General features: G+C 39.3%; 1 protein-coding gene across 3 annotated transcripts in view; it reads left to right on the top strand.

The window, feature by feature from the left end:
- patj (PATJ crumbs cell polarity complex component) overlaps window positions 1–21,117 on the top strand; it is a 405,565-nt gene that overhangs the window by 377,145 nt on the left and 7,303 nt on the right. For all 3 annotated transcript variants that reach the window (XM_043699258.2, XM_043699257.2, XM_043699256.2), the window contains 3 exons: window positions 3,382–3,504; window positions 8,400–8,504; window positions 20,541–20,644. In XM_043699258.2, coding sequence (XP_043555193.2) covers window positions 3,382–3,504; window positions 8,400–8,504; window positions 20,541–20,644 — 332 coding nt within the window. The remainder of the gene's footprint in view (window positions 1–3,381; window positions 3,505–8,399; window positions 8,505–20,540; window positions 20,645–21,117) is intronic.

Genomic DNA, 21,117 nt, shown 5'->3' with positions numbered 1-21,117 from the left:
CAATGATCCATTGTCGTCAGAAACGTCAGAGATAAAATTACCAGAGGAGAGATTAGTAAGCGTGATCAGAGCTCACAACTCTGACTCGGATTGATCAGAGCTCAGTCTCGAACAAACGGCTCTGCCAACCATCCAACCCAACGGAGCGCCCATGCGATCTCCAATATCAGGGTTCTTAGAGACAAAGAACTCTGCCAACCATACAACCCAAACTTTGGGTCCGCTAAGTGGATGACACCTTTGTCATCACTAAACAAAACCAATTAGAGGAAACCTTCAAGACCATCAGTAATACCCTTACTGGCATAAAATTCACTAAAGAGGAGGAAAACAACAACAAACTACCATTTCTAGATGTCACAGTAGAGCGAACAGCCAATGGGGAACTCCAAAACAGCGTCTACAGGAAAACAACACATACACACCAAATATTGAACTACAGAAGCAATCATCCCAACATCTGCAAACGAAGCTGCATTAGAACATTACTTCAATGAGCCACCACACACTGCAGCACAGAGGAACTACGAAGAGCAGAGAAAAATCTCCTATACTGTGTATTCAAAAATAACGGGTACCCAATGAACGCAGTCTGCTGATCTCTCAGCAACAAACCCAAACAAGCAGACAAAATATGCCCAGAAACCCCAGCCACTCTCCCCAACATCAAAGACATCTCGGAAATGGCTGTCAGACTATTCAGACCTGTTGGCAGCATGGTAGCCCACAAACCCACTAACACACTAAAGCAGCAGCTAATGAACTTGAAAGACCCTATACAGAGAACAAGCAAAACTAATGTTCTTTACAAAATACTTTGCAAGAACTGTAACAAACACTACATTGGACAAACAGGCAGAAAGCTAGCCACCAGGATACATGAACATGACACGCCCTCACTTGTATCCTTACAGACAGATGAGGAAGGACACCACTTCGACTGGGACAACACATCCATCCTAGGACAAGCCAAATAGAGACATGCATGATAATTCCTAGAAGCATAGCATTCCAATCAGAACTCTATCAACAAACATATTAACTTGGATCCCATTTACCATCCTCTGAGAAAAAGACCAGGAAATGATACCACCATAGGAAATGACGTACCACAGGAAATGACATCACTAACCCAAGGAAACCTAAACACATAAATAGAAAGCGGGCTACACCAGCAGTGCTTCATCTGGAGGCTCACTGAAGATGTTACCTTGTATGGTGATGAAACATCTGAAAACGAACCTTCCAGCTCAGCGAGCAAACCTACATCCAGAAGAGCTCACGACAAACAGTACTAGGGTGAGGGATAGGAGAAATTGTAGGAGAAGTAGGAATGAGAGCAGTGGAGATTCATGAGATGATAGTTCCCCAGAAATTATCTGTCTTTTATGATACTTGCATCTAAACATTTGCAGGACTCACTTGCGCATTAGTGTCCTCACTCCATCAAAAATTGAATCTGTCAATCTTAACACTGAGCCTTATTTATCTTTCAGCCACCACCAATTTCTTACTTGGTACTTCTATATCTGAAATTTATCTTTTATATTTTCTTTACAGATGCTCCCCTGTTGTGCCTTATCAGCAATGTTTATTTACTGTCGCACTTTAATTTGTGACTTTTTTTTCTCGCCTTTGGAATTCAGTGAGCAAATGAACACCTACATTTAAACTTTGGAGCCTGTTGTTTTTGTAGGCTGTCACTGGTACTGTGAATTTAGGGATAGCCATGGTTGATAAGAAGAAATGATAAAGAGAAAAGGCAGAGAGCAGTTGCAAGAAGGGTACATTACTGGTTCTTTATGCAATCACATTAGACGACTTATTTTGCAGCTTTTAGTTTACATTTTTTTGCCAAAGATTTGCAACTCAATAATGTGACTCATGACTGAAAATCAAGTTACTCTTTATTTACAAGTGGAGAGTTATTGTCACTGATCCAGCTCGAGTGAACAGGATGTCTGACATTACTGTTATTATCTGACAGCTAGGACTCCCTGATTGTACCAGGTTAACAGCCCCAATCAAGGAACCCGTATTCTATGAAGTCCATCTCGCTGACCTTCATATAACAACTACAAAACTCAACACTTTTGTTGTCATTGCTTATAATGAAATCCAGTGGACCCTTGCAGCTGAGACCTATTATTTTTATTTACTCTATATTAATTATTAAACAGAAGTTATGCTTTGAACCTAAAACTGTTTTCACAGAGGAAGCTAATGCTGATGTGACTCCCAAGTTTCAAAAATCATGAATCATTTTCTGAAGCAAAACTCATGGCCTGGAGGGAAGTAAAATTGACATCAGTGAAATGATGCAAGTGATAAGTATAGTTAGTAAGTTTGCAGATGATGCCAAAATTAGAGGTGTAGTGGACAGTGAAGAAGGTTATGTCAGATTACAACGGGATCTTGATCAGATGGGAAATTGGGCTAAGGAGTGGTAGACGGAGTTTAATTTAGATAAATGTGAGGTGCTGCATTTTGGAAAGGCAAATCACTTAATGGTAAGGTCCTGGGGAGTGTTGCTGAACAAAGAGACCTTGGAATGCAGGTTCATAGTTTCTTGAAAGTAGAATTGCAGGTAGATGGGATAGTGACGAAGGTGTTTGGCATGTTTATTCGGTCAGAGCACTGAGTTTAGAGGTCATATTGCAGCTGTATAGGACATTGATTAGGCCACTTTGAGAATACTGTGTGCAATTTTGGTCTCCCTCCTATCATAAGGATGTTGTGAAGCTTGAAAAGGTTCAGAAAAGATTTACAAGGATGTTGCCAGGGTTAGAGGATTTGAGCTATAGGGAGATGCTGAATAGGCTGGGGCAATTTTCCTTGGAGTGTCGGAGGCTGAGGAGTGACCTTAGAAAGGTTTATAAAATCATGAGGGACATGAATAGTTGGTGCATGTATAGAATGAGCTGCCAGAGGAAGTGGTGGAGGCTGATACAATTACAATATTTAAAAGAAATCTGGATGGGTATATGAATAGAAAGAGTTCAGAGACATATGGGCCAATTGCTGGCAAAGGGACTAGATTAATTTAGGATATCTGGTTGGTATGCACGAGTTGGACTGAAGGGTCTTTTTACATGCCATACACTCCTCAGACTATTTATTGAATCATACATTTTTGCTGTGTTTAATGTCATGCAGACAGACTCATCTTAGAATTTGCTAACAGAGCTTACTCTGTGTGAAACAGCTCATACCTTAAATTAGACCCAATTGCTCAGAGAGAGTAACTTTAAGTACTGTGTATGTTTGGATAAACTTACCTAGGTTCCAATGCATCTTGGAAGATAGGTACAGGGTGATTTGTTTTCCAGTTCAAACTATCTTTTGCTGGATTATTCACAGGATTATTTACCTTTATCACAGGGACCAAGTGATCCACTGGGAATTAGCATTGCAGGAGGAAAAGGGAGTCCTCTAGGTGATGTGCCTATCTTCATTGCCATGATTCAAGCCAGTGGAGTGGCAGCACGCACACAAAAGCTAAAGGTGGGTCAACAAGGTGGCATTTGGTTTTTTTTTGCAAATCTACAGCAGTTAATGCAATGCATCATTCATTTCTGAGGCTGGATACTTTGCTACAGAATGCTACATTATAAAAGCCTTGCTGTCATTGTGGAACACCAACTGATTCTGGAAGCAAAACAGCTACTTCTAATACATTTAAAAATTGATTCAATTTTTGTTTGTTAAACTTTCAATTATAATGTTACTTTCTTAAAAATTAGTGTGTTGTTCAAACACTTCTGTCATTCCTATTTAGAAGTATAAACTAGTGTGAAGAGACAAGGCTTGCCATCCTAGAAATCTAGCTTCTTCCAACATGCAATTGACTTATTTGACTGATGAAGGTTTCTTCAACTTCTTTCACTTCTTTAAGCTGGTTAATTTACCACAGTTCAAACTTATGCAACATTTAAATTTTTTATTTGAGTGTAAAGGCAATGTATAGAGAAGCGCTAAGTATGCTCACTTTCGAGGAAAGTGGGCAATTCCCAATCGACGTTTCGGGCACAAGCCCTTCTTCAGGATTCTCCGTCTCCTTGGATGCTGCCTGACCTGCTGCGCTTTACCAGCAACACATTTTTAAGCTCTGATCTCCAGCATCTGTAGTCCTCACTTTCTCCTTTTTTAGTTTCGCTCTGATTTCTCCACTTTAAACATAATTAAGACTGGTATTACTTTTACTCATGTAGCTTTTGTCTGAATTTCCCATCAGCGTATCATATATAGATAACGCAACCATGTGCTTGCTGTTGTCAACTCTCAGAATTTTCTTTAAAAACATTAATCCATCTAGAATTAACTGTTGTTTTCAGCATGTCTATTCCATTGATGATCTTGTTGTAAATGTTACCCATCTCCTGATTTCTCTTCTTAAATATTTAAATGAATAATTTGGTATTGCTTCGGGCATCTTCAAACTCAGATACTGAACAATAACATGCATTTGTGAACAAGTTATAATCTGTCAAAGCTGTGTTTCATTTTATAATTTCCTTACGTCTTTCTGTCCATGTATTAATCAATGGCTCATTCTTTGTTTGTTTCCGTTAATAAAATTATTCTTCTCTTCTATTCTTACTCTCTTTACATAAGTGACTTCTCACATTCTTTATTTATCACTCTTTGCTGACCACTCCACTAGTTTTATGAATCCCTTTAAGTTTCAGGCAAACTCCATCTGTTACTTAGAGCGTAATGCGCAAGTTGATTACAATGTTATCAATATCGATGAGAATAGACCTGTGAGTGTCACAAAGGAACAAGCATAAAGAACTGATGCAGGACATAGTTAAGCCATGCAAATAAATAACTTGGGATATGGACATCTGCAGACAACAGGTGGCGTCCTTGACCTGGCACTGAATTACATCATAAAAGCCAATTATTTGCAATAAAAGCACTTCATCCAGCAAACGTTGGTGTAGGTTTATTTTTCAGGAGTGAATATGAACACTTGGCCATAATTTATTTTATTTTATTTCAACCCAAAGTTAAGCCAATTGAGCATTTTTTTTGCTCATTCTTTAGTTTCATATTTTGTTTCAAATTAGTCTGGCAGCAGGTTTCTAAAAAGAAGTCATTCTTCATATAACTAATACTAGTAAGTTAAACTAAATTTTTGTTTTTCATTGTATCTTTCTCCACCTTAACCATCCGCACCATCTCTAATGTCTCTAAGTCTTAAAGGCAACTGACATCTATACTCCTCAAAATATTCCCCTAAAAATGTTGCAGCAAAGTGCTAAAGGATGAATTTGCATTTAGTTTCTCTTCTTTCCTGTGCACAAGTAACTGACCACAGTTCAGTGGTTCTGCAAGGCTGAAAAAGCAAATTTTGTCACCACTTTAAACAGGAATTTAACTTGAAAGTTAAAATAGCAAACCAAATAAGAAATCCTAATACATTTTAAAACTATGGCCAATATCCAGAGTAGCAAAATCTATTGGGACTCTTATTGAAGTCCTGACATGTGCATGTGTTGTAATTTCCCAGAAAATTTGAACTTCCAGCAGGCTGACAGCACTGCCCACAAATGTCTCCAACACTGAATTCTATGTTGGATACCTAGGCCAGAAATATGAGACTTACTTGGATACTTACGTAGAAAATGATACACTGATGAATAAATAAATTGATTCATAAATTAGCAACCTGACTGAACTGAACAGCACAACCAACCATTTACACCCCTTCCCCAACACCCCTTCCCCCCAACAATAATCCCCTCCTGACCCATCACTCCTCCAAAGAAATTACCCACCCCATCCAAATATTCCACACCTGACTGCCCAGCCCACTCAACCTCACTAACATCTGCTCACTCCAGCTGTTTACCCTGCCACCCTCACTGCCCATTCAACCATAATACCTGCCAGCTTGTTCGCCCACTTTCTTACTCACTCCCTCACTCATCACTCCACCCACCCATTTATTTCTCAAAAACAAAATCTGAAAACAGTCGCCATTGCTATGTAAAAGAGGGCTTGTCCAATCCTCCCTTTGATTCTCTTGTACCCGCTGGACTTGCATTGGAGAGGCTTCACAGGCCCATTTCTTCTTTATCCAGTTTCAAAAGGCAGTTCTGTTTGGGACAGTGATAAAGTCTTGGGCATCTTCATACTGAAATACTAAATGAGAATATGCATTTATAAACAAATTATTATCTCCTATCAAAGTTATGTTGCATGCTGTAGCTTCTTTAAATCTTTCTGTCCATTCTTTAATCAACAGCTCATGAATGGGCTGTGACAATGCTCACAATGTTGCCACTAACTGGAAGATCTGGGCCCATATTTTCCATTACTTTACGCAGATAGCATTTTATCATTTTGAGCTAAATACTAAACAATGGCTCATAGCAGCATTTTGTAAAACAAATCTCCTTGGTAGCCTCAAATCTCACATTTTGCAATCTTGCCAGTTGTTAGTCATGCACCTGGTGATGACAGAACTTCTCATAGTAGAGGATGAAAATCTGTCAATAAATATTCTGTGCATAGATACTTTATGCAATGGTATACACAGTTTCTGGCACACTTCCAGCATAGTTATTATGGTCAAATTGAAGCAAAATGAGAAAATGCATGACTAATGTACAGAGTGACCTCGATTATCCGAAGGACACGGGCGGGGAGTATTTTGTTCGGTTAATCGAATCCGGTTAACATAGTTAGCCAACCATCGGGACCTTGCAATCTTGTTCGGATAATGCAAAATTCGGTTAATCAAATGCCGAATAATCAAGGTTCCCCTGTATTGGCTATGTTCCTCAGCACTGTTTCCTCTGGAATGGTCAACTTCACAGTCATTCAAAAAGACAAGACCAGAATGCAAAAGTAAAGAGGAAGTGGTGGTGAACATAGAACAAAGAACAATACAGCGCAGAACAGGCCCTTTGGCCCTCGATGTTGCACCGACCTGTGAACTATTCTCAGCTCGTTCCCTTACACTACCCCATAATCATCCATGTGCTTATCCATGGATTGTTTAAATCTCCCTAATGTGGCTGAGTTCAAAATCAAGAATTCAAAACTACTAAATGCTTTTCGGAAAAGGTAGCTAATTATTCCCCTAGTTGGAGCAAATTTTTAAAATTATACTCCTGTACAATGTTGAAGATATTTCAGCAAAGTGGTTTGCTACGTCCATCATGTGATTCAGCAGACTAATACCTACTGTTCTCAAAATATGCTGTTATGTCCAGTTAAAATGATAAACTGTATGATCTGATATCATACCAAAACATGGGATGAAAAGTGCTATCCATTAATACAGTGAAAGTTGGAATACCTCAGAATTTATTTGACAACCAACTAGTTTACTGGTCCAGTTGCATTCCCCATCGTGGCAATGCATTAAGATGGGGTTCGGTATAGGATAAACAGATCGAGAAGCCAGCTGCAGTATAAGAGGCCTCCATCTGTTTTTCTTAAGTTGCAGCACCAGATAACCCGAGGACCAAAGATTCTGGGGGATGGCAATATCCTAAAAAAATTACAGTACCTATTATTTCCTTATCCTTTTTGAATTTCACCCAGAATCTTTTGCAAAATGCTAGCAAAAACCCCAATGGCAGGCTTTCAGTCTTAATAGGCTGATGAGCAGAAAAATCAGGCATAATCCCAAGAGTGCCCCATTTTGCACCATTAGAATGTTAGGCTGGGCTGTACCTTTTGCAGACATTGTCCAAGTATACTCCAGAAAGGTAATGCCTTGGAAATCGCAAGTCAATGTAGCTGGAGCAAGATCTTGACCCATCAGACTTCTGTCACCCATATCCTTCTGATTGATTGCTCATATAGTTCTCAGATGCAATAAAAATACACACCTCTTATTTGTTTTTGCGTATTTAAGAAATATTACATAGCAGATATTTGGCTGTTAAGACAGATGTTGTACAGTTATAGACCATGCTGTATATTACTGTTGTGGCCTTTTGCTAATGTGATCACTGCCAATTTTGATATAAAGAGCTTTTGATGAACTTCTTTGCACTTAGTGACTTTTAGTGGATTAAAACAAATCATTAAATTTGAGTGGTGATGGAATTTTATCTTCAGAGCAGTTTGTCTTAAATTAATTTTAGAAACAAGGTTTTCCATTGCAGACTTCTGAAATACACAGCCTTACTTTCTGGCAGTTTAGTTTGGGAAATTATTGTCATTATGTATGCTCATGACTGGAAGACATTGTATCACATGCTTAATTCAGAAAGAGCTTCCTTTTAATGTAGATAAACAATTACAATAAAACTTGTTAACAAATAGGTGTTTTATCCAATTTAGAATGTGCAAGATGCTGTTTTCCTGTTCTGAAAGTGTTAATTTCCCACTTGAAATTAATTTCACTTGCAATTAATTAGCTTTTTTAATATTAGGTTGGGGATCGGATTGTCAGCATTAATGGCCAACCCTTGGACGGACTGTCTCATGCGGAAGCAGTTAATCTGTTGAAGAATGCCTACGGAAGCATTATCCTTCAGGTACTGAGATAACGACACTAGCAGCTGCATCCAGCAGATAACTCTCATTCAAAAGCTGTTGAGTACTGCTGGCAAACATTACCACGTCAAAGAGGGGATAAGGATTCCAGTTTGTGTGAATCTCTTAGGATTTGGCAATTTTTAGATCTATTGGTATCTAGATGTTTCAGTGCCACCCACATCACAGTCCTAATGATCATGTGCACACTTGTATGAATTCTAACAAGTGTAACCATGACACTTGAACAATAATGCCTTTTGGCCCCAAGATGCGTTTTTCTTGCTCTTCAATGATGCCTTGTATTTTTTTTATCAAAAAGTCAATAGTAATAGCAGCTGAGCTTCTCCTTTAATGATTTAAATGCAAACACAGCAAAAATAATGTAGCGGGCAGCATTTTTTTTAACGTATATGGTGTGTCTCATAATAATAGACTAGAAATGAAATTGCTTTAAAAATCCATTATTGATGAAACATCCTATTATTTGTTTGATAAAGCTTTGCAAGTAACAACTGTATTTGAAAATAATAGAAAACCTTGGTTTGAGCTTGATTAGTTGTAATGGTATTTTCAATAAAACCTTCATAGAACAGCAATGCAACAAATAGCAATGCAAGCATATGCTGTGTTCAATTTAATAACTTATGTAAGTTAACAATCTGTTCCATTAGATAATTTTCTGGTGATTGTATAGAATTTTATAGTAGAAGCAATGGCAAATGCAATTATGGAGACCCAGCAAACAGACACAAATTAAATTGCCACTTAAGTAAGTGGTTTAATATATGCATGCTCTCAGTGAAATCTATGCCAAATATATTGAGACTATGAAAAGTGCAAAGACACTTATTCAATGGCAGTCAAAACTAGAATTTCTCACTAATAAAATTCCTGCTCCACCCACATTTTGCATTTCCTTAATGAAGCCCCTGTCTTTATTGCTTCTATAATTTCTGCAGACCTTCCAGATTTCATCCAAGCAGAATATTCTTCATAAATCTTGACAATGGGCAAAAGAAAACTGTCCCCACTTAAAGCAAGAAGACCCTGAGATGGGAATTCCATCCGCTGGCCGTTTGACACCATTATGTTCCTTATGAAACACTTGACATTGATTATCCCTGAGCTTACTGAAATTTAGTGGCGGCTCAGGTATTTAATGCACACATTTCCTATAATTCCCGAAGGCTACCTGGCCAATCTGGCCCAGGCTACCATTCCCCTGTTCACAACTCCCATTCCAACCCACTCAATTGCCTTCAGGGTCCAGCGGAGTAATCTGGCTAAGCCAATGGAATTACGTGCCCTCCCACTGACCAAACGTCCATTGACTCACTCTCATTGACTCAAACTCACCCACTCCAGACAAACCTTCCATCCAACTATATCACTCACACTTTCAACCTCCTACCCACCCCCACCCTCCTGCCAACTCATCCACCCGCCCACCTTCCTACCTCCTGCTGACTCAGTCACTCACCCCCACCCTCCTAACTTCTCGACAACTCACCATTCACCTACTCATCCATCCATCCTCCCTGCTACTGATCAGCCCTTTCACCTACTTTTTCACCCACTCACGGACCCCCTCACTCACTTACTCATGAACTCACCCGTTCTCTTGCCCAACCATTCACTCTCCCACTCAGCCACTCACTCCTATTCCCACCAACCTAATAAATTAATTTACCCAACTAGCCACTCACTCACTAAACCACTCAACCAAACACCGACCCACCTATTCACTCAGACAGTCTTTACTGGCATTAAACTCAGCCAGCATTTGGATAACAATAAGTTGTGTTCTCACATGTGTACAATCATAGATATACAAAACACTTTTCCTGTCTGCAGAATGGTGTGCCAGCCTCTTACTACTAGTATGATTATTGAAGAATAATACCCTTAACATTGCTTGTTGAGGAAGTGAGAGTAATGGGATAAAGTTACATTTTTCACATTAGTAAAACTCATGGGGCAGAGGAGCCCACTGATGTCAGCACATTAGTATAAGGTTAAATGAACAAAGCTGCAGAGCACCCTGTACAATGTTTCTACAGGTCTTTAGAGCAGAGCTACAGTCATATGTTTTACATGACTTTAATCAGGAGTGTTTGTGCAGCATTTAAAATTTTCTACAATTGTTCTGAAGTGTATGTGTTTCATAGATAATCCACAGTAGCTTGTCATTAGTTAACAACACATATTTGTTATCAGCATTCTAGCCATATCCAAACCAGAAGGTCAGATAATGCATTTATTCATGCAAATGACGAGAATGTAGGTTGATTATCTGTCTCTCTTCAATAGGATGTTAAAAGAATTTTTAAATGCTGTGTTAACTAAAGATTAGGGTCTCTAGGGAGCAATTACCACCTTCTAAACCCAGTGTCTGCAGGCTTGCTTGCTTATTGCATGATTTAATCTGTTTGTATAGCAGGTGTAGTATTGAGATAAGGAAAGGCTGAGGGTGTTTGTCGACTGTGTTGTGTACAAACCACACAGATCTGCTAAAAGCAACCTCTTTGCCCATTGAAAAACATTTTTACCCTTTACACACTAATTCTATATTGTCTCTTATTGTCAGTCTCTTGGGGATCATATTTCTGAAATCAAAAATAAACAAATAAAAATCATTCTAGGTTAATCCTGACAATGTTAATTGCATTTACTCAATCATTTATTTACTGGTGTTAATATTTGATTTCCAAATTTTGTTTGTGTAAGTTGTATTTTTTAAAACTTAACAGGATATTTTACATGTATCATGTGGGGAAAAGAACTACTGTTAAACAACCAAAACTCTTTTTTCGATATTTGACATAAATTCTGGTCCCAACTCAGTTGTCTTGGTCTCTTGTTGAATTTAGACTAGACTGATAAAACATAGAACATTACAGCGCAGTCCAGACCCTTCAGCCCTTGATGTTGCACTGACCTGTGGAACCACCCTGAAGCCTATCTAACCTACCCTATTCCATTTTCATCCATATGTTTATCCAATGACCACTTAAATGCTCTTAAAGTTGACGAGTCTGCTACTGTTGCAGACAGTGAGTTCCACACCCCTACTACTCGCTAAGTAAAAAAAACTACCTCTGACACCTGTCCTATATCTATCGTCCTCAATTTAAAGCTATGTACCCTCATGCTAGACATTATCATCTGAGGAAAAAGGCTCTCACTGTCCACATGATCTAAACCTCTGATTAACTTATGTCTCAATTAAGTCACCTCTCAACCTTCTCTCTAACAAAAACAGCTCAAGTCCCTCAGCCTTTCCTCATAAGACCTTTCCGCCATACCAGGCAACATCCTAGTAAATCTCCTCTGCACCATTTCCACAGTTTCCACATCCTTCCTATAATCTGGATACCAGAACTGTATGCAGTACTCCAAGTGCAGCCGCAACAGAGTTTTGTACAGCTGCAGCATGATCTCATGGCTCCGAAACTCAATCCCTTAACCAATAAAAGCTAATACACCATATGCCTTCTTAACAATCCTATCAACCTGGGTGGCAACTTTCAGGGATCTGTGTATATAGACATCAAGATCTCTCTGCTCGTCTACACTACTAAGAATCTCACCATTAGCCCAGTACTCTTTATTCCTGTTGCTTCTTTTAAAGTGAATCACCTCACACTTTTGTGCATTAAACTCCATTTGCCACCTCTCAGCCAGCTCTGCAGCTTATCTATGTCCCTCTGTAACTTGCAACATCCTTCAGCACTATCCACAACTCCATCCGAAGATCTTGAACCTCAGGCGGGGTCTCTCGGTTCTGCATTCGGTCAAATAATCAACAGGAATGTGGTCTGTTTCATCAAGATTTCACAGTTAATTATGACACTGGGCACAAGTTTGTCCAGCAACACAGAGATTAAAAGCTTCTGTGTAAATTGGAGAAACTGCACAATTTCACTTAGAACAAAGGCAATTTTTATGTTTCTTAAGAAATAGTATAATCTTAATTACAGAATAAATCCAATAAAATGTAAAAAAAAATGTCATAATGGACAGCAGGTTAACCCAATGATATCTTCTGGAAAACAAAGTTGTTTATTACACATTTATCTCTTCGCACTTGCATTTCAAGGTTAACTGGGATGGTTAGTAATGTCCTATCTAGCTTAATTAATTCCATACTGTGAAGGGTCCATTGTCAGCTTTATATTTTGATTCAGTTAGCTCAGCAAGGCAGGAATGTGGCTTTTAGCAGGGTGAGAAGCCATTTTAAACATAGTGTTAATTTGCAACCTGAAGCCATTTTGTTATATTGCTTTGCATTAAAAAGCCATTTTGTGGTTAATAAAGGCATGCATAAAAATGGTTAATCCTGACAACTGCCTAAATCCAGATTTTATATCCTCACACCAACCTTAGTGCCAGCTGCAAATTTACTACCCCATCCTTCTATGCCCTCATCTAGGTCATTTATAAAAATGATAAATGACAGTGGCCTCAAAACAGATCCTTGTAGTGCAGCACTAGTAACTGAACTCCAGGATGAACATTTCCTATCAACCATCACCCTCTGTCTTCTTTCAGCTAGCCAATTTCTGATCCAAACCGCTAAATCACCCTCAATCCCATGCTCCGTATTTTGTGCAATAACCTACCATGTGGAACCTTACCAAATGCCTTAATGAAATCCATATGCACCACATCAACCGTATTACTCTTATCCACCTGTTTGGTCACCATCTCAAAGAACTCAATAGGGTTTGTGAGGCAAACCTACCCTTCACAACACCATGTTGACTATTCCTAATCAACTTATTCCTCTCTAGATGATTATAAATCCTATCTCTTCAAACCTTTTCCAAACACTTTACCCACAACTGAAGTAAGGCATACTCGTTTATAATTACGTCGCTCCTCCCCACTCGAACAAGGGGACAACATCTACTATCCTCCAGTCTTCTGACTCTATTCCTTAAGACAAGGATGACACAAAGATCAAAGCCAAAGGCTCGGAAATCTCCTCCCTAGCTTCCCAGAGAATACTAGGATAAATCCCATCTGGCCCAAAGGATTTACCTATTTTCACACTTTCCAGAATAGCTAACACCTCCTCCTCGTGAACCTTAATTCCATCTCGTCTAGTAGCCTGTATCTCAGTATTCTCCTCGACAACATTGTCTTTTTCCAGTGTGAATAATGACGAAAAATATTCATTTACTGCTTCCCCATCTCCTCAGATTACACGTACAACTTCCCACTATTATTCTTGATTGGCCTTACCTTTCTCTAGTCATTCTTTTATTCCTGAAATACCTAGAGAAAGCTTTAGAGTTTTCCTTGATCCTAACTGCCAATGACTTTGAGTGGCCCCCTCCTGGATCTTCTTAGCTCTCTCTTTAGATCTTTCCTGGCTAACTTGTAACTCTCAAGCGCCCTAAATGAGCCTTCACGTCTCATCCTAACATAAGTCTTATTCCTCATGACAGGAGATTCAAGCACTTCAGTAAACCACAGCTCCCTCACTCGACCACTTCCTCTCTGCCTGACAGGTACATACTTATCAGGGATACGCAGTAGCTGTTCTTTGAATAAGCTCCACATTTCAATTGTGCCCATCCCCTGCAATTTCCTTCCCATCCTATCCATCCTAAATCTTGCCAAATCACATCACAATTGTGAGTCCTGTTCAGGTCCCACAATTGTGAGCTTTGTGCAAGCTCACCACTGTATTTATTCACATTTTACTGAACAGTGTACTCAATCTCTCCAATAGTTTGATTGTCCCCTGTGTCATGCTCCATAAATTTAATTAATCCAAAAACCTATCCTGCATAATTTCTGCACATTGACATCTCTGTGTTGATTTTGAATTCATTTTACATCCTTAACCCATCTAATCAACAGTTTCCTTCAGACATATTCCCATTCGAAACCTCTTATCCAACTGTAGCTCCTGACCATCCTATCCATACTCCACCCCATGACTGGAAAATACCAGTTTCCTCTCATATACTTTGTGTTCCTACTAAGCCCTTCCATCTCTTCATTACTCCATCTAATTTTAAAGGCATTCTTTCTAACCAGTTTTTAATTGCATCTCCAAACACCCCACCATGACTTAGCTTCTGTTCATATTTAATTTCCTTCATTTCTTGGCAAAACACCTTTGTGATAAGTAGCATAAGTTTAATGAACATTTTGTAAAGGTTAATGTGTCCAGCAGTAATTTACTTGTGTATTTACTGAACTGCAAGTATTTCACTCACATTTTATTGTCGATTATTTGTGATGAACAGTCTCCCATATATCTCTCATCTGTGGCTGGAAAATAAGTAAATTTTCTTGAGGTGGTGACAATAGTGGGGTTGAGAGCTTTAAACTTTGTTTACACTACAGATAATTTATTAAGAATTCCTATACTGTTGGACAGGCCATTTGGTCCAGTAAGTCCACACTGACCTCCAAAGAATATCCCACCCCCACCACCCTACATTTCCCATGGCTAATCCACCCAGCCTACACATCCCAGGACACTCTGAGCAATTTAGCACAACCAATTCACCCAACCTGCTCATTTTTGGACCATGATAAGAAACTGGAGTAAATTCACGCAGACATGAAGAGAATGTGTAAACTACAGACGGGGAGCCTGAGGATTGAATTGAACCCAGGTCCTTAGCGCTGTGAGGCAGCAGTGCTAACTACTGAGCTACTGTGCCATGTAAGAGTATAAGTGTGATATTGGTATTCGTAGTACAGTGCCACTCTGAAACAAGTATCTATTTCTATGTAGTGCTTTTGTGTAGGATATCTTTCTTTATCTCTTGACCACATATCAAAATAAAATAGATACAATTGAATGATGGTGATCTCAATGTCAACCCCAGAGAATATGTCATTGTGTACACATGTAATTGTAGCAAAACTTGTGTATAGTCTAGCTGTGCAAGCTTCTACGTTAGTGTGAAAAAGAGCCGCTCCCAATAATTTTGGAGAGGGGAAAAAATTATGCAATACTTTTTTTAAATTAAGTAATGTGCATAAGTTATGATATGACAGGGCATTTGCTATTACACCAAATTCAGCTTTAGTACTGGCATTGTAACAGAAACCAGCAGTACTGTACTATGTAAAAACAATGACTGCAGATGCTGGAAACTAGATTCTGGATTAGTGGTGCTGGAAGAGCACAGCAGTTCAGGCAGCATCCAAGGAGCTTCGAAATCGACGTTTCGGGCAAAAGCCCTTCATCAGGAATAAAGGCAGCGAACCTGAAGCGTGGAGAGATAAGCTAGAGGAGGGTGGGGATGGGGAGAAAGTAGCATAGAGTATAATGGGTGAGTGGGGGAGGGGATGAAGGTGATAGGTCAGGGAGGAGAGGATGGAGTGGATAGGTGGAAAAGGAGATAGGCAGGTAGGACAAGTCTGGACAAGTCATGGGGACAGTGCTGAGCTGGAACTTTAGAACTAGGGTGAGGTGGGGGAAGGGGACATGGAGGTCCTGGGCCTCCTTCACCGCCGCTCCCTCACCACTAGACGCCTGGAGGAAGAACGCCTCATCTTCCGCCTCGGAACACTTCAACCCCAGGGCATCAATGTGGACTTCAACAGTTTCCTCATTTCCTCTCCTCCCTAACCTATCATCTTCATCCCCTCCCCCATTCATCCATTGTCCTCTATGCGACTTTCTCCCCACCCCCACCCTCCTCTAGCTTATCTCTCCACGCTTCAGTCTCACTGCCTTTATTCCTGATGAAGGGCTTTTGCCCGAAACGTCGATTTCGAAGCTCCTTGGATGTTGCCTGAACTGCTGTGCTCTTCCAGCACCACTAATCCAGTGCTGTACTATGTCTCTCATCTCATCGAGCCCCACCATAAGAGATGAGTGCCTTATGCCACACTGGATTGACAGTGCTGGGACTGACAGGCAGTATTTATATTTTTGGCTTCTGTGGATCTTCAGCTGACATTGGGGAAGATTACAAATGCATCTTGAAAGTGGAAAAACTGTGCAAGATCACTGATAGACAGCTGCTTTGAAGGCAATGTTAGAATTGTTGAATGCATGCATGTGCAAACTCATTATTATTACTGGTACTATGAAATTCACATAACATAGAACTTCAATTATCTTTGCGCATTGCCAGTCCATTTCATGAATGCACAATCAGAATCAGATTTGAGGTTTGCAGACAAAAAGAAGTCTGCATTTTAGTGGAGTGTGGCAGGAAGAAAGATGCATTTCAGGATTGTTCCCCAAAGTAGTCCTTCCTCAGGAGAAATATCTCTACAGTGGGAAAGAGTATATTATTAGATTAGATTACTTATAGTGTGGAAACAGGCCCTTTCGGGCCAACAAGTCCACACCGACCCGCCGAAGCGCAACCCACCCCCCTACATTTCACCCCTTCACCTAACACTATGGGCAATTTAGCATGGCCGATTCACCTAACCTGCACATTTTTGGACTGTGGGAGGAAACCGGAGCACCCAGAGGAAACCCACGCAGACACGGGGTGAATGTGCAAACTCCACACAGTCAGTTGCCTGAGGTGGGAATTGCTAACCACAGTGCCCCACCGTGCCGCCCCTGTATATGGTACAGGGAAGGAAACCCACAAGGTCCCAGCGATTCCATTGTTGATTTTTCCCCTTTGATTGATACAGGTTCCTGAATTTATCAACATTTATAATATTATTATATCTATGATTGCTATTTAACTGCCTCCACAGGAAGATCTTTATGTTTACCAAATCATGCTAGAGGCAAAACAATCACAATGACTATTAATATAAGTTTGAGCAACATGAGTGAATGACTTTTTTAATCACATGTATTTTACAGTGAGAAAAACAGTTAAAAAAAAAGTGAAAGGCTTTTCCACTGTTGCCAAGAGACAAGTGGCAACATAAGGTGGTAATGAGGGTGTACAGTATGCTTGCTTCCATCATTCAGAGCATGTGTATAAAAGTTGGCAAGTCATGTTGCAGCTGTACAAAATTTTAGTTAGCCCACATTTGGAAGATGGTGTGCAATTCTGGTTACTACACTATATGAAGGATGTGGAGGTTTTGGAGAGCGTGCAAAAGACGTTGCTAGGATGTTGCCTGGATTGGAATGTATTTAGCTATGTAGAGAGTTTGGACTAGAACACCAGAGGCTGAGGGCAACCTGATAGAAGCAAATAAAATTTTGAGAGGCATGGATAGGGTCTGAGTCTTTTTTCCAGGGATGGAAATGTCAAATATTAGGGGGCACAGGCATTGTTGATGATGAGATGGCTCAGGACTGATGGACTCTGTTTAAGCTATATATTTCTTTTATTTTAATTCTTCAAAATAGCGCTGGATCTTGGCGACAGTGGAAAAGCCTTTCACTATATTTTTTACTGTTTTTCTCACTGTAAAATACATGTGATTAAAAAAAATCATTCATTCATGTTGCTCAAACTTTTACTAATAGTCATTGTGATTGTTTTGCCTCTAGCATGATTTGGTAGACATAAAGATCTTCCAGAAAGATGAAGGGGTTGATCTCAACCAATGTGCTAACAGACCAGTTGCTAACTGCAGTGTGAAAGTAGATACATTCTCTGAGAAGCATAAGACATTTTTCATGTATTGATTCTGTAGTTCAGCTCAACAAGAAACTGGTATTTGTTTCTTGGCTCCTTACATCCATATCGACAAAATTGGCTCTCATTCATCCTGACAATAGAATCATAGACACATGTTGTCTGGGGTCAGAGATTAAGTAATCAGAATAAGGGAGTAATTTCAACAACGTAAACACAGAATCATGTGCATTGGTATCAGAGTCCAATGACTGGAAGTGCAGAAACACTATGAGGTAGAGTTTATGAACACTTATTTTTGTTATGAAGTTTCAATTGACAGGATTTGGACACACCTGAAAATGCGTTTTTTTGTCAAATAAGTTTTAATGGGTGGAAGGTTAAGAAGGGTATACTGATTTCCATGACCCCAGTTTGTTGGTCATTGCTCTTATACAAAGCTCTGAGCAGAAATTCATTTTTTTTAAATTCATTTATTAAATGTGGACTTTGGTAAATGGAGCATTTATTGCCCATTCCTAGTTACTCTTGAGAAGGTTGTGGGAAGCTGTCTTCTTGAACTGTTGCCGTCCTTTTCATGTAGGTTCTACCCTAATGCTGGCAGGGAGGGATTTCCAAGATTTTGACCCAACAACAGTGATGGAAAGCTATATATTTCCAAGTCCGAATGGGAGAGAGGGAAATTTGCAGATTGTGGAATTCCCATGTATCTGCTGCTCTTGTCCTTCTAATTAGAAGTGATTGTGTATTTGGATGGTGCTGTCTTGGGAACCTTGGTGAATTTCTGCAATGTGTCTTGTAGATGGTACAAATTATTCTACTGTGCATTGTAAGTGAAGAAAGTGAATGTTTGTATATATGGTGCTTTGTAGTCACAAATGGTGCTAAGCATTGTGTAATTATCATCAAACACTCCCTCATCTGATGTAATGATGGAGGGAAGGCCATTGATGAAGAAGCTGGAGACAATTTAGCCTAGGACACTACCTAGAGAGAAGCCTTGGTGCTGAGATGACTGACCTCCAAAAATCGAGACCATTTTCCTTTGCACTAGATGTAACTCCAACTAGCAAAGGTTTCCACCCAATACTCTTGTATTGTCAAAGTTCTTCTTTGGCAAGCCATGGAATCTTGTTGTTACATTCTTTTAATAAATAACAGAATTTTGAATTTCGTATGCATCAAAATAAATTACTGGTCTTGGTTGAGATATTAATGTGAATTAAATATTTTGTGTGTCAAATTATTTTTCATCATATAGTAAATAAAAGACTTTCCATTCTTTTATATCTGTAAAGTTGATATTTTATTAAATCATTTAATAATTATGCAAGAGTAATCGGTGAAATAATACAATAAATAAGTTGATTCCAATTTACACTCAAAACTTTCTTGTAATGCTGCAATTTTCACTGATAAAAATTAAATCAGAAAAGAATTTTCAAGGTGAATAGTTCCTTGAAAGTGGAGTCACAGGTAGATAGGGTAGCAAAGAAGGTGTCTGGTATGCTTGCCTTTATTGGTCAGTGCATTGAGTAGAGGAGTTGAGAGGTCATGTTGCAGCTGTACAGGACATTGGTTAGGCCATTTTTGGAATACTGTGTGCAGTTCTCATCTCCCTGCTATAGAAAGGATGTTGTGAAACCTGAAAGGATTCAGAAGAGATTTACAAGGATGTTGCCAGGGTTGGAGGGTTTGAGCTGTAGGGAGAGGCTAAATAGACTTGGGCTATTTTTCCTGGAGCATCAGAGGCTGAGAGGTAACCTTATAGAAGTTTATAACATCATGAGGGACCTGAATAGGTTGAATAGCCAAAGTCTTTTCCCGCAAGGTAGAGGAGTTCAAAACTAGAGAGTGTTAAGGTGAGAGGAGAAGGATTTAAAAGGGATCTAAGGGGCAACTTTTTCACACAGAAGGTGGTGCATTTATGGAGTGAGGTGCCAGAGGAAGTGATGGAGGCTGGTACAATTACAAAATTTAAAAGGCACCTGGATGGGTATATGAACAGGAAGGATTTAGAGGGATATTGGCCAAATACTGGCAAATGATTAATTTAGGATATTTAGTTGGCATTGAAGAATTGGACTGAAGGGTTTGTTTCCATGCTGTACAGCTCTATGACTCCATGTGAAGATGTAAAAATGCCATGTGTAGCTTATTTAATATTCATTCTGTGTATATTGTACATCATTCCATAGCATTCAGTTTCTCATTTGAAGCATTTTGGATATCTTTAATGCTCAGAAATGTAAGTCTCTCCTTTTAACATCTTTGACAGCAATAAAGATTAAGTGGCAGATAGCCCAAATAGCAGACAACCAAGTCATGATTTTTTGTTGCCAAATCAGGTGTTCTGGCAAGTTGAGTGATATTACCAAGAATTACCTAATTTAAGTACTGAACTGCTTCTTGTAGATGATGCTTTCATCCACTTTTTTCAGTCATTTGTCTTTATTGCTTGAAAACAAGTTGAGTCCTTTTGTTTATTTTCAGGTCATAGCTGACACAAATATCACTGCTATTGCAAGTCAGCTTGAAAATTTGTCAACTGGTTCCAACTTGAACTCAGCATCTGACAATCAAGCAGAAGAACCTGAGTAAGTATGAAGCAAATCAGCTCAGATCCTGTCAGAACATGTAACGATCTATGCCAAATCATGGGAGTTATAAATGGCTTTACTAAAAGATGAGACTTTGAAATGGTTTTTTTCCGAATGCAAAAATTTTGTCTTCCACAATGTTTTGTAAATTGATTTCAATCAAAGGTACATATGTAAGGAACGGGGTACTCAGAAACTATGCAGCATTATAATTAAAATACATAAGATTTTTTTTTCTGTTACACGTTCTGTGAATGTGCCTGAATGGCAAACTGTTGATAGCAACTGATTGGCAGAATAGTTCAAGTGGCAGAACAAGACAGCATTAGCTGAACAAGCAAGCTAGATTTGATGAAAGTTATGTGCAATGTTGCAAACAAACACCAGTTGATGCCTTTCTGGCTCCCCATCACTTAGTCTCTTATTACTGTATTTTTTTTTCACATTTGCAATTCTCTTGATTCGTGTGG

Source organism: Chiloscyllium plagiosum, unplaced genomic scaffold (assembly GCF_037043375.1).
Source record: "Chiloscyllium plagiosum isolate Xiang-an unplaced genomic scaffold, Cpla_swu_hap1 HiC_scaffold_9, whole genome shotgun sequence".
NCBI classification, from domain to species: domain Eukaryota; kingdom Metazoa; phylum Chordata; class Chondrichthyes; order Orectolobiformes; family Hemiscylliidae; genus Chiloscyllium; species Chiloscyllium plagiosum.
The sequence above is the reverse complement of the archived record's forward strand: the minus strand, read 5'-3'. Positions and strand labels throughout refer to the sequence as shown.